A 14,931-nucleotide genomic window follows, 5' to 3' on the forward strand; every position below is an offset into this window, starting at 1 on the left:
GTTGCTGAGTCTTTTAGTACCTGTTATGTTTCTCCATTGATTTAGATCTTCTTGCTGTCTCTCAGTGATGTTTTATAGTTTTCAGCGTGGATCTCTTGCGCACCTTTTGAATTTATTCCTGAGGAATTCATGTTTTTTGATGCTAATATTGTAAATGGGATTTTTAACTTTTTCCCAATATTTTGCTATTATTATAGAGAAATAGAGCTGGTTTGCACATTTTGACATTGTGTCCTATGATCTTGCTGGTTTCACCATTAATTTTAGTAGGGATTTTCTAACTAAACAGTCGTAGAAATCCAAATGTTTGCGAGTAAAAGCCGTGCTTTTCCCCCCTTACCTTTTTGTACTGGCTGGGAACTCCAGTATAATGCTGAATAGAAGCAGTGCCTTGTTCCCAGTATTAATTAGGAAGGACGTGTTCTGTATTCCACCACTAAATATGATGTTAGCTGTAGGTTATTTTACATACATTTTATGAAATAAGAGGTTTCCTTCTCAGTATGCTAACAGTTGTTGAATTTTATCAGATTCTAATCCTACATCTGTTGAGATGATCGTATGACTTTTAAAATCATTCTATAAATATGGTACATTACATTGATTTTCAAGTATTAAGCCCATATCTTCCTGTGATATACCCCACTTGATTATGATATATTACCACTTCATATGTTGGTAGATTAGATTTGCTCGTATTTTAACAATTTTTGTGTCTGTATTTATGAGGGATATTAATTGTCTTGTAATGTTTTGGTCAGGTTTTCATAAATGGCTATGCTGGCTTCATAAAATGGGTTGAGAGGAATACCCTCCTTTTCTGTATTTTGAGAATAATTTGAGTAAGACTGGTGTTATTTCTTCCTTGCGTGTTTGAAAGAGTTCACCAGTAAACTTACCTGGGTCTGGACTTTGTGGAAAGGTCTTTAATAACAGATTCATTTAAAAATTTAAAAAGTTTTGCGGTTATTCAGATTTCTACATTATTTTTGTAGGTTTTCATTTTCAAAGAATGTCTATTTCATCTGTTTCTGTAAGATCAATAGTAATATCCCCTCTTTCATTCTGACTTTAATAATTTGAGTCTTCCCTCTCTTTCTCTTGATCAGTGTAGCTAGAAGTTTGCCAATTTTGCTAATCTTTCCAAAGAATCAACTTCTGCTTTTGACATTTTGTATTGATTTTTGTTCACTGTTTCACTTACTTCTGCTTTACATTTTTTTTTTTTTTTTTGCGGTATGTGGGCCTCTCACTGCTGTGGCCTCTCCCGCTGCGGAGCACAGGCTCTGGACGTGCAGGCTCAGCGGCCATGGCTCACGGGCCCAGCCGCTCCGCAGCATGTGGGATCCTCCTGGACCGGGGCACGAACCCGCGTCCCCTGCATCAGCAGGCGGACTCTCAACCACTGCGCCACCAGGGAAGCCCTGCTTTACGTTTTATTACTCCCTTCCTTCTCCTTGCTTTGAGTCTAGTTTGTTCTTTTTCTGTTTCCTTAAAGCTGTCAAGTTAGGCTGTTGCTTTGCAATCTGTCTTCTCTTCTAATACATGCAATTACTGCCGTAAGTCTCCCTCTGAGTAGTACTTTCACTGCATCCCACAAACTTTGGGTAATTTCATTTTGGTGATTTCACTTTCGTTGAAATTGAACATGAGTACTGTGAAATAATTTACTGAAATTATTTCAGTAAATAATTTCATTGATTACTTCATTTTGTAACTTCATTTTATTAATAGTTCAGAATATTTTTAAACTTTTTCTTGAGACTTCTTCTGTGATCCATGTGTTATTTAGAAGTGTGTTCTGTTTTTAATTTTTTCTTGGAGTATGGTTGCTTTACAATGTTGTGTTAGCCTGCACTGCACAGCAAAATGAATCAGCCATACACATACAGATATCCCCTCCCTTTTGGGCTTCCCTCCCATTTAGGTTACCACAGTGCATTAGGTAGAGTTCCCTGTGCTATATAGTGTGTTCCCATCAGTTGTCTATTTTATACATAGCATTAATAATGTATATGTGTCGATCCCATTCTCCCAATTCCTCCCCACCCCACCCCTTACCCCCTTGGTAGCCATACATTTGTGATCCATGTGTTATTTAGAAGTGTGTTGTTTAATCTCCAAATATTTGGGGATTTTTTAGATATCTTTCTATTATTGATTTCTAATATAATTATTTTGTGGTCTAAGAACATGCCTTGCATGATTTCACTTTTTAAACATAAAGTGTGTTTTATGGCCCAGATCATGGTTTATATTAGTGAATGTTCCATGTGAGCTAGAGAAGAATGTGTATTCTGCTGTTGTTGGATGGAGTATTTTCTCTCTTGGTTGACTATCTGGGATTTTTATGTAATGTGTATCTTATCAGGTAAATAAATATATTTATATCTAAAAGTAAAAGTGAAGAGCTTCCAATGAATATTTATGCAACACAGTACTCATATTCAAAACAAAATGCATAGGTCTCCAAAGTAATTGTTGCTGACAGGCAGAGAACATAACACAGTGACCATTATGCTTCTCTGGACGTTTCTTTCAACAGCAGTTACTGTCAGTCTTAGCTAAGGATCCATTGTCAGCTCTGTGCTACTGATACCCTCTCTCTCTTTTCTTTTCCATCCCTGGCACACTATGTAAATAATGGTCCCTTATTTCAAGGAAATGTAAAAAGGCTCCCTTCATAGAAATTACTAAAAATGATTTTTGCTGTTTTTATGATAGGATAATATATTATGATACTGGCAATGCCTTAATTTGGTTAACAATTAGACTAATTGACAAATATCTTTAAAGATATAGATGTAAATCTATATCTTTTTTAAAAAATTTATTTATTTATTTTTGGCTGCGTTGGGTCTTCGTTGCTGCGCGCAGGCGTTCTCTAGTTGTGGCGAGCGGGGGCTACTCCTCGTTGCAGTGCGCGGGCTTCTTACTGTGGTGGCTTCTCTTGTTGCGGAGCACGGGCTCTAGACGCATGGGCTTCAGTAGTTGTGGCTCATAGGCTCTAGAGCACAGGCTCACTAGTTGTGGCGCACGGACTTAGTTGCTCCATGGCATGTGGGATCTTCCCAGACCAGGGCTTGAACCCATTTGCCTTGCATTGGCAGATGGATTCTTAATTACTGCACCACCAGGGAAGTTCTGTAAATCTATATCTTTAAAGGTATAGATATTTAGCTTTATGATAAAGAGTGAGTGGAGCAATTATAATAAAGTTAGCTCATACTTGCTTTTGTGTCTCAAATATACAGTGGTATGTCCTTATTCACTGAAGCAAAAAGTGATAAGATTCTAAAACTTAGTCTTTTTTTTTGTCTTCTTTTTACCATTACTTGCTACTAATCTGGCCCTGTAATTCTTTATGTTTTTCCTTTTTCCTCCCCTTTTCTCCCTCTGTCTGTTCTCAGCTTCAGTTTTGTAAACTCTTGTGCGTCCTTAGGGGGAAAAATTAGGCTTTTATTCCCTTTATGGAGGAAGCCGTTGAGTTGGGTCTTTCCTTGCTGTTCGTTTTCAGTATAATATTGGCTTCCTATTACTCCCAGTCTGGCCCTAGACATGGATTCCTCTAGGAGTGTGCTGGTGTTCTGGCTGCCTACCCAGCTCCTGCTTCCATTACTTGCTCCTGGAGGGTGTGTGTAGTGAATGACTGTGATTTCTCTTTGTGTTTTAGCCTGAAAGAATAGACCCAAGTGCGTCACGACAAGGATATGACGTCCGCTCTGATGTCTGGAGTTTGGGGATCACATTGGTATGTTCGTGTTCACTCAACCTTGTCGTTGTCGTGTTATAAGACATTTAGAGATAAAAGAAAATTTAACCATAACCAGTCTTTCACCACTCATAAGAACATATCCGGTCTCTTCTAGTCTTTGATTTTATATACCTATTTCTCCCTGCCCCCCAAGTGTAGAAAAACAAGTTTTTATCTTAAAACTCAAGCTAGAGTTGATTATTTCCCTTGTGGTTTTGTGAAGTGCCTAGGGCTCTTTAATGTAGTGGCCCTGGATCTCTTGGCCACGGATACTAGGACTCAGAACTGCGCTCAGAGCAGGAACAGGGAGGCCAGCTCACCTGCGGTCGGTGCAGCAGTGCAGCTGCGTCCCCATCTCAAGCAGGAGTCGTATGTCCAGTAATACTGTGGACAGTGTGTGTATTAGGTGCACATACTTATATGTATGAAGGTAGTTATATACTACTTGGAATCTTCTATTCACCGAATAGAAAAGTCACACATGCTGAAAGTAATTCCATTGTTGAAGGACAAGAACCACCGCGGTGACAATTCTCAATGAAAGTTCTACCTTAGAACAACACTGAGCGAGAATAGTAAGAAGACTACTTAGTTTGTAACTAACAAGCATGATGAAATAAACTGTCTCACCTGTGGACTGTATTGAAATTTTGGTTCTATTTTAAAAACAGATTTATTTGCTGATTTCCTTATTACCAAAATTTGTTTTGAAGTTTTAGATTTATTTTCTTGTGCTTGCTGTTTTACCAGGGCTGAATGGCATTTTTCTGATCTCAGAGCAGCTTCTTCCACATTGGATGTGAATTTTCCATCAGTATAGGTGGGGCTGTGTCCTGTTTAGTAGGCAAACCAAAACTTTTCCTCCCGTCTTAGTAAGACCCCAGAGCCCCAAGACACCAGGTTCAGAGCAGTGAACTTTTCCTGTAGCTTGTTAAGTAATCTCCATTTGTTTATTGGCATTATATGGCACTAAGGTCCTCTTCCTGAGGATCACACACCCTTGTGAGTGTCCTTGGTGAGTCACTGTGCCACACCTAATGAATTCTCCGTCTAGAGACATGAAGGCTGACAGCTCAGCTCTGCACAAGACTCCATCTGGTTTCCCTTGTGAGCAGACATGGGAGACACCTCGTGGAGTCTTTTCTCAGCGTGAAGCCACTAACCAAAGGGGATTCCTTCCCAGTTAGTCAGGAGAGAACACAGAACTTGGGAATCTTAGGTCTGGTGACTGGAGCAAGACTTATAGCTAACAACTGAGGCAACTGTTTGCATGTAAGAGGTAGTCACGACTCAGAAATACCTATCTATGTCCAAGCCAGTTATGCTTAAAAAGCAAGTTTTTACTTTATTGTAAAAACAAAATTTTGTTCTGTGAAAGGTTTTAACATAGGAATTTTTTAAGCAATTTCCTTTAGTACCTCTGGCTAAACTTTGTTTAAAAGCAAGGCGTTCAGTACTTACAATTGCTTTTTAATTTTTCATAGGGACATTATTTTCATATAATATTTTTAAAATTATGAGATGTGTGAAATTAACTCCTAAGATCCTAAGTCTTTCACCTTATGATGTTGTATCCTACTGTTTCCTTCTCTTATTAAAACCTGTTCTCAGGAATGAATCTAATGAAGCAATTCCCATTGCTGTGAATAATCAAGGAGGTTTACTTCTTCCCAAGCGTTTGTATTTTTATCAAAAAGAAACCTCAGCCAAAGGAGTGGATTTGCGTGTGTGTGTGCGTGCCCACCTGCCTGCTTTCCCACAGGCGCAGGTGCAAGTGGAGACGGTGCTGAGCTGCAGGAGGCCTCTTCTGGGGAAGAAGGCCCTCCCATACCAGCTTCCTGTCGGAGGACGGCTTTATGATTGCTTGCTCGCCTTCCTTTCATTGTGCAAACTGGTACTTTAATATTTGACTAAACTGACAAAGTCAAATCTCAGTGAAGAAGCTCCAAAACCATCTTCTCAGATAGTGCTCTGTCTGTCATGTGCCATCTCTGATAAGTTTGGGGTCGCCTGTCAGTGCACGTAAAATGGGGTTCATTTAGGCCATGCTGCAGACTTAAACCTAGTTCTTGGAAAAAGCAGTTTCTAGGTTTCCATTGTCCTCAGAACAGAGGGGGAGAAAGATGAGAATACAGTTCACAAATATGTTTGACCTGTGGCAGATACGGACATACTATCTTGATTTCTAAATATCCCTTCCACTTAGCCATAATTCTGAAGATTGCACCTCAACCTGATCTTGATTTGAGTCAAGGCTTTTTCAAGAGTTTTGCTTGGAGTTTAGATTTGCAGTGTGGCCTTCCCAGTGAGGAGTAGTAAGTACTGGATTAATAAGTAATGCCCAGTGTATTTTGCTTTTTCCTCTGTGTTCTCTTTAGTACGAATTGGCCACAGGCCGATTTCCTTATCCAAAGTGGAATAGTGTGTTTGATCAACTAACACAAGTTGTGAAAGGAGACCCACCACAGTTGAGTAATTCTGAGGAAAGGGAATTTTCCCCAAGTTTCATCAACTTTGTCAACTTGTGGTGAGTATTTGATTTATGAATGCTCAGAGATATACGGTGAGAGGACAGTGAGGTGATTACTTAATCTTAGCAACACTGGTACTTTATACTGGGGAAGGGGAGCCTGCTTCATATCGCTCTGTCTTCTCAGCTGGGACTCTGGATCACTGTGGCTACATGGAAGGCTCCAGCTAGCCTGGAGAGGCATCACTCTCTTATTCTGCTACTCAGGTACTGATGAAAAACAGATGTGGGTGGTGGAGAAGCTGCTGCCTCCAGATTTCTAGTACCTTGTACAAGAAATACAGCCTAGGTGAGATTGATCATCTTATTCTGATGTGGTTCTAACAATGAAATTGTACCAGAATCACTTGGAAGCTTTTACTAAGTTAAGATCCTGCCAGACTTTCAGGGGTGGCTCTCTGCTCTGACCTGACACGTAACCCAGCTGGGTGTATGTAGTAGTGTCAGGCCCAAAGCTCAGTTGGTAGAACCATATACTGCCTCACAGAGACCTTATTCCAAGGAACCTTATTCCAATAAGTTTCCTTATTCTAGGAACCCCACACCTGATATTGTTCACTCCCCTTTTTACAGGTGTGTATGTGTTTGTAGCATGTAAGAATAAATATACATTGATATGGCAACAGGACAGTCGTGCCTTGTTATCTAAATTTTAAATAAAACCTGTTTTGTTATCATTTGAATATTTTTGATAATTATTCTGTTTATCCAACATGATTTAAAAGTAAGATATATTTATGAGCAAAAAGCCAGAGCATTTTGTATATTTTCATCCTTGAAAATGCTTTTCTTTTTCTTAATTTTTTCTTTCCAGGAATGCTGTTTCTCTCTACTCTTTTAGGTCCTATAAGACTAAGACTTAATGTTTCACGGTCTAGCATTGCCCTCTTTTTGAATATGTAGAAAACATTTGTTTGGCTCCAGTTTTCAAGTCCCTTTCATCTTCTCTAACCAAATTCTACTTTTGTGTTGGTTTTCAGAGGGGAGAAGAATACCTCAAGATTTTTAGATAGAAGAGGGCCATAAGGATGACGCAAATTGGCTGCTTTTTCCTTTTAAAAAACCATCTACTTTTACCAATTTGCACACACATATACCGTATATAATTGCAAAATGTGATCATTTTATATATTCCACTTTAATGTTTGGTTATTTAATATTTGGTTAAAAGAATCTGTGTGAGTCATAGAGCATAATGTCTAAAATAATCACCTGGGAACACTCCACCAGGATTGCTTGCTTCTTAATTCCTGATCTCTCTGTTGGTTTTGTTTTATATATATATATATATATATATATATTTATATTTACTTTTTATTTCTGTGTCCCGTGGTTCAAGTTCTCTCCCATAAATAATGGTTATAGACTTGAATCTCACGTTGTTTTCCCTGAGTAGGTACGTAGTTCCATCTCATTCCAGATCATTAAGGTCTGCGGTTGAAGTATTATCTGTTTTTGTGATATGCTCGTATCAGCTCTCCACATTTGTCCATTCTCCCTTCTTCTATCCTTGAGCATTTTCTAGTATCTAACCTGGATCATTCGGATTCCTATTTGGTTTCCTCATAATCCAATATCACCTTGTTCCAAGCCATTTTCCTTCTTTTTGTCACAGCTGTATTTTTTTATGATGCATGTCTATCCAATCATTACTTCTTGTTGAAAACTTGTTTAGAACGTGCGTTCTTAGTGGAGTGCTGTCACCCCCAAGGGACAAAAATTTGTTCTGGAGAGCCAGAAAATCTTGCATAGTATAATGGTTTGTAGCAGATATGCAGTATTTAACTTTCATGGGAAGGGAGGGTAATAATGAAAAAATGATGAAGAAGCATGAAGTCTAATGCTAAGAAAAGCAACAAATGAAAACCTACTATATAGCTCAAGGAACTCTACCCAGTGCTCTGTGGTAACCTAAATGGGAAGGAAATCCAAAAAAGAGGGGATAAATATATACATATAGCTGGTTTACTTTGCTGTACAGTAGAAACTAACACAACATTATAAAGCAACTATACTCCAATAAAAATTAATTTAAAATAAAAAGAAAGAAAAGCAACAGACTAGAACATAAAGCTGCTTTTAATGGAGATGAGATTATGGAATAGTCTAAAATACACTTAAAATAAGTATATTTAAGATGCCCAAGGAAGTAAAGGTGTAAGTTTCATTAAAACTGAGGAAGAAGTAAACAGAAATGAAACAGTTAGCTATGAAAACTAATTAATTAGAAGGCTTGGGAATGAAAAAACATAGCTATTGATACAAAGATACAACATATGTGATGTACTCTGGACTGAAAACACTTGAAAACAGAGTTGGGGAACTGGAAGATGGACTTGAAGGGTTTCCCCAGCATGATGTAGACTAATATGTATGAAAGAAAATAGTTAAAAATCAGTGAGAAGAGAATGAGTAATTCTAAGATGTATATAATGGAAATGAAAAACAGCTCTGAAAGTGGAGAAGCAATATTTAAGGAGATAATAGTGGAAAAGATTTGAGAATTGATCTAGGATAGGTGCTCAGATTTCAGTTAAAGTCTCTGTATCACGTAGGATAAATAAAGGTAAATTTATATGAAAATTCACTGAAGCAAAATTGCAGAACAATGATAAAGTAAGAGTTGGCAGGAAGAGAACTTAGAGTACCTGCAAGAATGAATGAATCAGACTGACAGCAGACTCGTCATCAGCAACACTAGTTGCCAGAAAACAGTGGAGTCATAGCTCCAGAGTGCTGAGGAAAAATAATTGTCAACCTCATCCTAAAGTTTTATACATGGGCATTCAATTATCATTCAAAATGAGGAAGTATAGATTTTTTTTTTCCAGGAAGGGAAAGCCTAAGAGTTTACCATTCATAGATTGTTTTGAAAAGATATATTTGACCAAGAAGAAAAGTAAGCCCAGCAAAAGGGTGTTGCAGGTTGGTTCCCTGGAAAGCAGGCTTTGGGGACAGTAAAAAGTGTACAGGAAGTTGGTTAAGTGGTAGGTAGTGATCTTTGGATCAACAAACAGCAAAGGGAGGGAAAGCAGGGCTAGGCAGAAAGGGGAGTTGGGCTGCAATGCAGCCTCAGCCAAAGCCTCCACCAGCCCTGTAGGAAGCTGTGAAGCTGGGCTGGCCCTCCAAGGTTGACTCGTATGGGAGGAGGGTCTTGGATTTTACGCCCCTTTGTGGATCAGTCATTGGATACAGGCTGGCGCCAGAAGGCCAAGGTGGCTGTCTTCAACTGATGCCATCCCTTAGAAGCCACAACCGAGGGCTGCCTGCTGGCAGCCCTCCTGGCAGTGGAGGAGTAAGTCCTTCATTCCTAAAGAAGGCATCTGTGTAGCACAGTGAGGCGTCCATTACAGAAGGTGCAGCTGTGAAGAACAGCACTGAGTTTAGATATAGGGGACCTTTATTGCCCAGATTCACGTCTGATACTAAAAAAGTGAATGTAATTGAGGTTGGAGGAGAGTGGTGATTAAGGTACGGTCCAAGATAGATCAGGAAAATACAAACAAAATGAAAGCACTTCTGGCGACATTAATTAGACAGGGTAGAATTCAAGGGGAAAATGTCAGGAGGGCAGAGGTTTTTAATATATCAATATAGTCCTTATGAAGTTGTACTACTGTAAACTTTTGGAACAAAGAACACAGAATTAAGATACAGAGTGCAAAAATGTTTTAGTTCTAAGGATAAGTTTATAAAATTCATATGTAGCTTATCTCCCAGACTCGCTGGATTACAAGTTTCTCTTAGGGTAGTGGCCGTATATATTTAGAAACACACAGGCACACAGACATATACACGTACAATCTTATACTTACACATGCATTAAATACGTTTAACTACATAGTATTCTAACATGCAGCTATGCCATGATTTATCCAATTTTCACCAGTTAACTTGTTTCTCATTTTTCGCTAATGCTCCTACGTTGAGTATCTTAAGGGCAAATCCTTAGATTGTAGATTGCCTCATTTTTTGTGTGTTTTTTATGTTTGGCAGGTTGTCTGCTTTGTGACTTTGTATCTGAAGGGGGAAAAAACCTACTTATTTGATTGTAATACTTTGTTCGTGAAAATAAAAGTACTTGGGTAACTGTGTGTCCATTTTAACGATGTTAATTTTTGTGTTATTTTAGCCTTACCAAGGATGAATCCAAAAGGCCAAAGTATAAAGAACTTCTGGTGAGTCTGAGACTTGGGGAGTTGGAGCTGTCTCCTCACTCCTGAGTCCTCCAGCATGCTGTCCACTAAGCAGCAGCCGGCCTCTCTGTCCTAGACTGATTGACCTTAATGAGCGTTGTTAAAGAATGTTTTAAAGCAAAGAGATTTGGGAAGAGAAAATGTGTAGGTCTAGTTTTCCTACTAATTTACTAGCTAGATTCTCATGGAAAATTTTGGCCTTCACATGTTATAAAAACTACCCGAAGGAGCTTGAACATTCACTTTGAGGAGCCGTTTCCACTGCGTGGTCTGTGTGTATAACACGGCCATAGGAATTTACTGTGCTCATCCTGCCTTTATTAAAAGCTCTCACACAAACTGACATCGTATGGCCAATTCTCATTTCTTTGAAAGTTCTCACCCTTCCATGGAACTCGGACTTTTTAAGCAGTCTACCGGATCTGGCCTTGGTCTTGGCAGTGAAGAAAGTCCTATGACCTAATAATGTGGGAATGTTTTAGGAAAAGACCCACTTGTCACACTAGCTTCTGGTTCTCCAAGGATGTTAAGTAGAACTCCGGTCAACCCCAGCACTGACTAAACGTATTTGGTTAGTGTACTTAGCAAAGCTATGAAAGAAAAATACCGCTGGGGGTGGAGGACGAAAAAATGAGTTTGCAAGGCAGGTACAGAGCCATAGGCTTTGGAGAGCACAGCGCACAAGCTCAGGGGAGAAGTTTCCATTGTGCCTCTTTTGGAGTGGGGGTCAGAAGGGTCGAAACTGAAGCCTTTTTGTAAGGTCCTTCTGCTACATGTGGGGAGATGTGGGAGGTTGGAGTTCATGCCTGTGTCCCACGAGGAATAGCGACCGTGATTCATGCCGTTCTTCTTGGCTCTCAGATGGCGGCGGAGGCTCCAGCTATGCTTTGTGCTGAGGAGTGTGCCGTCCTGGTACACAGATAAGCTTGCAGACCTCACAGCCAGGGCGGTTCCTCCAGAGCCTGACACCGTGCATCGTATCTCAGCGGCTCACACCCATTAACACGTCTGCGTGGAGTGCAGACTGTGCTTGCCTTGCTACAGTCATTTACAGCTCTACCTGGCTGGAGCCTGCAGTTCTGTGCTGTGTCGAAACTGGGAAAAGTTCCGTGTGAGCTCTGATGCGAATATTGATCATTTTTCTTCTCTTTTTCTGTTTTTCAATATTCTTGCAGAAACATCCCTTTATTTTGATGTATGAAGAGCGCGCTGTCGAGGTCGCATGCTATGTTTGTAAAATCCTGGATCAAATGCCAGCTACTCCCAGCTCTCCCATGTATGTCGACTGACATCGCTGCTACGTCAGACTCTAGGCAAAAGGGCTGAGAGGAAGCAAGACGTAAAGAATCTTCATCCCGTACCACAGTGTTTTTATTGCTCGCCCAGACACCATGTGCAATAAGATTGGTGTTCGTTTCCATCATGTCTATATACTCTCGTCACCTAGAACGTGCATCCCTGTAATACCTGAGCGATCACGCAGTGTTAGTGCCGGTCAGAGAGACCTCATCCTGCTCTTTCGTGATGGACGTATTCATGAAATGTGGAAGTTAGTATGATCAATTTGTTGACCGTGATTAGATCACATCTTAAATTCATTTCTAGACTCGAAACCTGGAGACGCAGCTACTGGAATGGTGTTTTGTCAGACTTCCAAATACTGGAAGGATGCGGTGATGGGTGCGCTGTGTCTGAACACAGACTTGGGCTGGAGTGAGAAGAGCGGGCACAGCCAACGAGGCGCATTGCCTTCTGGAGCTGGGAGACGGAGGAGGGATTTACTGTCTTCACCAAGTGCAATAGATTTGCTGATGTGACATTCTGTTGCTTTACAGCCACCGTCGACGTCTGGGGATGGATGTACTTAGCCAAATTCCTTCCCTGTTTGAGATACCATGTTAAATCAGAGGGAATTTATCTTTACCAAAAACCACGTTGCGTTCAGAGAGGTGAACATTAGAAGATTGAGACAGGACAGAACGTGTTCTTTTCTCCTTCCCCAGCCCTCTGCTCTTCACTGGGGAGACTCAGGAGTCTGCCACTTGTCAGAGAAGGTGCTGATCCTAAGAATTTCATTCTCAGAATTCGGTGTGCTGCCAACTGGATGTTCCACCTGCCACAGACCACCTGGACTGGAAGAAGAAAAAAGTACGGAGGGCAAAGTTTACAGCTGTTTTTAATCCTAGAATCTTATGGAACAACTTGTAGCAGCTGTATATTTCCCCTTGGTCCCAAGCCTGATACTTCAGCCATCATAACTCACTAACAGGGAGAAGTAGCTGGTAGCAATGTGCCTTGATTGATTAGATAAAGATTTCTTCTAGGCAGCAAAAGACCAAATCTCAGTTGTTCGACATCACTGGCCCAGGTCTTCAGCTTCTGCATCTCTTTACCCACCTGTGTGGTCTATTGCCACTATGTGACTTTTGCTTAATCCAATATTTCGCCTTTTTCTCCTGTATCAGAAACATTTATAATTACCAAGGATGTTCCTTACCAAGGATTTTTAGCCCCCAGTCTCTCACATGCTCTACTGTTTAAAAGGCTGAGAAGCGTGGGGCCTAGCTGATGTGGTAGGTAATGAAGGAGCATCTTTTCTAGAGAAAACCGCTTGACCAGAGGAGGATGGGAAACGGCAGTCTCTTAGGTGAGATCATCACCTGCGAGAATCTCTAGCAGGTCACCACCATTTCTTGGAATTGGGAGTCTACAAAAACACAAAAACCAAAAAACCCCCGAAGAACCCCAGAATAGTTCTAAGAGGCCATTTAAATCTGCCATCTTCTGCTGTCCTTCCTCCCTTACCCATGGGCCGGGTCTCCATGGTTTCACTCTGGCCTCCCTGGCCCCGCGCGTTTGTGTGACAGTTGGTCAGGCAGCACTGTGAGTGGCTCACGCACACTGGAGTAGAAAGCTGCCATGGTCTGAGACGCAGATGGGGCTGCGACGGAACCAAACAGTGGTAGGTGTTGCTGTGTCTCCTCCCAGGTGACGGTCACAAACACTTCTCAACAATAAAGGGAGAATGGTGCTGTTTACAGTTACATCCCTGTAAATTTCAGAATTCACCCGTGGTTTATCGCTTTGGTCCACTTGCCTGGTTTTCCTGTTTTCTCCCCCATGGCACCTGAAGCCCAGGCTTCCCAGTGCTCTACAGGAGGCCCTGCAGTGTCTGCCTCTGACCACACCAAGCCATCATCCTCCACCGTTCCCGGGGACTCCAGAGGAATCTGCATCTCTGCTGTCAGCCTCCTGTGTGGCTCAGCATAGGGTCACTTTGCCATATACCAATGGAGATAGAAGCAATTCTGACTGTCCAGGAGCTAATCTGACCGTTCTGTTGTGTGGATGACCACATAAAAAGGCAATTTTAGTGTATTAATCATAGATTATTATAAACTATAAACTTAAGGGCAAGGAGTTTATTACAATGTATCTTTATTAAAACAAAAGGGTGTATAGTGTTCACAAACTGTGAAAATAGTATAAGAACTGTACATTGTGAGCTCTGGTTATTTTTCTCTTGTACCATAGAAAAATGTATAAAAATTATCAAAAAGCTAATGTGCAGGGATATTGCCTTATTTGTCTGTAAAAATGGAGCTCAGTAACATAACTGCTTCTTGGAGCTTGGAATATTTTATCCTGTATTCTTGTTTGAATTCTTCCTCTATTTAAGATATATACATGGAATCGAAGTGTTTATGTAATAGTTCTATCCTTTTGCCTGCAGGTCAGTTGTAATAAATCTAGGATGTGATGATGACTTTGTAATTTGATTTTCTGAAGTCAGACCCTGAGAGGGTCAGTTCCATTGGAATTATCCAATTCCAAGTCAATTCCATTAAATTATCTGTGCATTTCACATGGGGGAAAATTCTCTTCTTCTGGAAGTGTGTACGGCTTCTTTCTTTTTCTCGCCCCGTCTTCTGGCTGCCGTTTCTCTGCTTATTCTTCTTGGAAAAAAGCTTTGCGTTCTGTTTGAGCAGGCATGATGATGGGGTCAGTTCAGATTTGTTTCTTTGTTGGTTGTCCTGGCTTGACCCAGCATTTCTTACTGCTGAAGGAGGAGGGTGCCGTGTCATGGTGGAGAGACAGCCTGTAAGAACGCGGCCTGCCTCGGCCCGACATCTGGCTGCCAGCCCTGCTTTCTGCTTCCAGTCCTGTGGCTGCTGGGTAGGCATCAGATGTCAGCTCATGCATTCATTCACGGCTACTCGAGAGAGGAGGGGTAGGGGGGAGATTGGTGGGTCAAAGCCCTGCAGAGGTCAGACCTGGGAGGTTTATGGATGGAGGACAGTGGAAATTAGCAAAAAGCCATAGAGGCCTGGGAACTACCACAGAGAAGAATCTGGAGCTCCAGCCCCAGGACTGACCTGTTGTGCTCCCACCTGTCGCTCGTTGACGACATCCTGACTCATTGAACATAGACTAACTAATCCAGCACCTTA

The 14,931-nt window shown here is 41.0% G+C and overlaps 1 protein-coding gene across 4 annotated transcripts in view; it reads left to right on the forward strand.

The window, feature by feature from the left end:
* MAP2K4 (mitogen-activated protein kinase kinase 4) overlaps positions 1–14,231 on the forward strand; it is a gene marked incomplete at its 5' end in the record, with an annotated part of 103,832 nt that extends 89,601 nt beyond the window's left edge. For all 4 annotated transcript variants that reach the window (XM_082860202.1, XM_082860199.1, XM_082860200.1 and 1 more), the window contains 4 exons: positions 3,674–3,751; positions 6,133–6,281; positions 10,417–10,462; positions 11,656–14,231. In XM_082860202.1, coding sequence (XP_082716328.1) covers positions 3,674–3,751; positions 6,133–6,281; positions 10,417–10,462; positions 11,656–11,769 — 387 coding nt within the window. In that variant the 3' untranslated portion in view covers positions 11,770–14,231. The remainder of the gene's footprint in view (positions 1–3,673; positions 3,752–6,132; positions 6,282–10,416; positions 10,463–11,655) is intronic.
* Positions 14,232–14,931: the final 700 nt, after the last annotated feature.

Source organism: Leucopleurus acutus, assembly GCF_964270905.1.
Source record: "Leucopleurus acutus genome assembly, chromosome: 19".
NCBI classification, from domain to species: domain Eukaryota; kingdom Metazoa; phylum Chordata; class Mammalia; order Artiodactyla; family Delphinidae; genus Leucopleurus; species Leucopleurus acutus.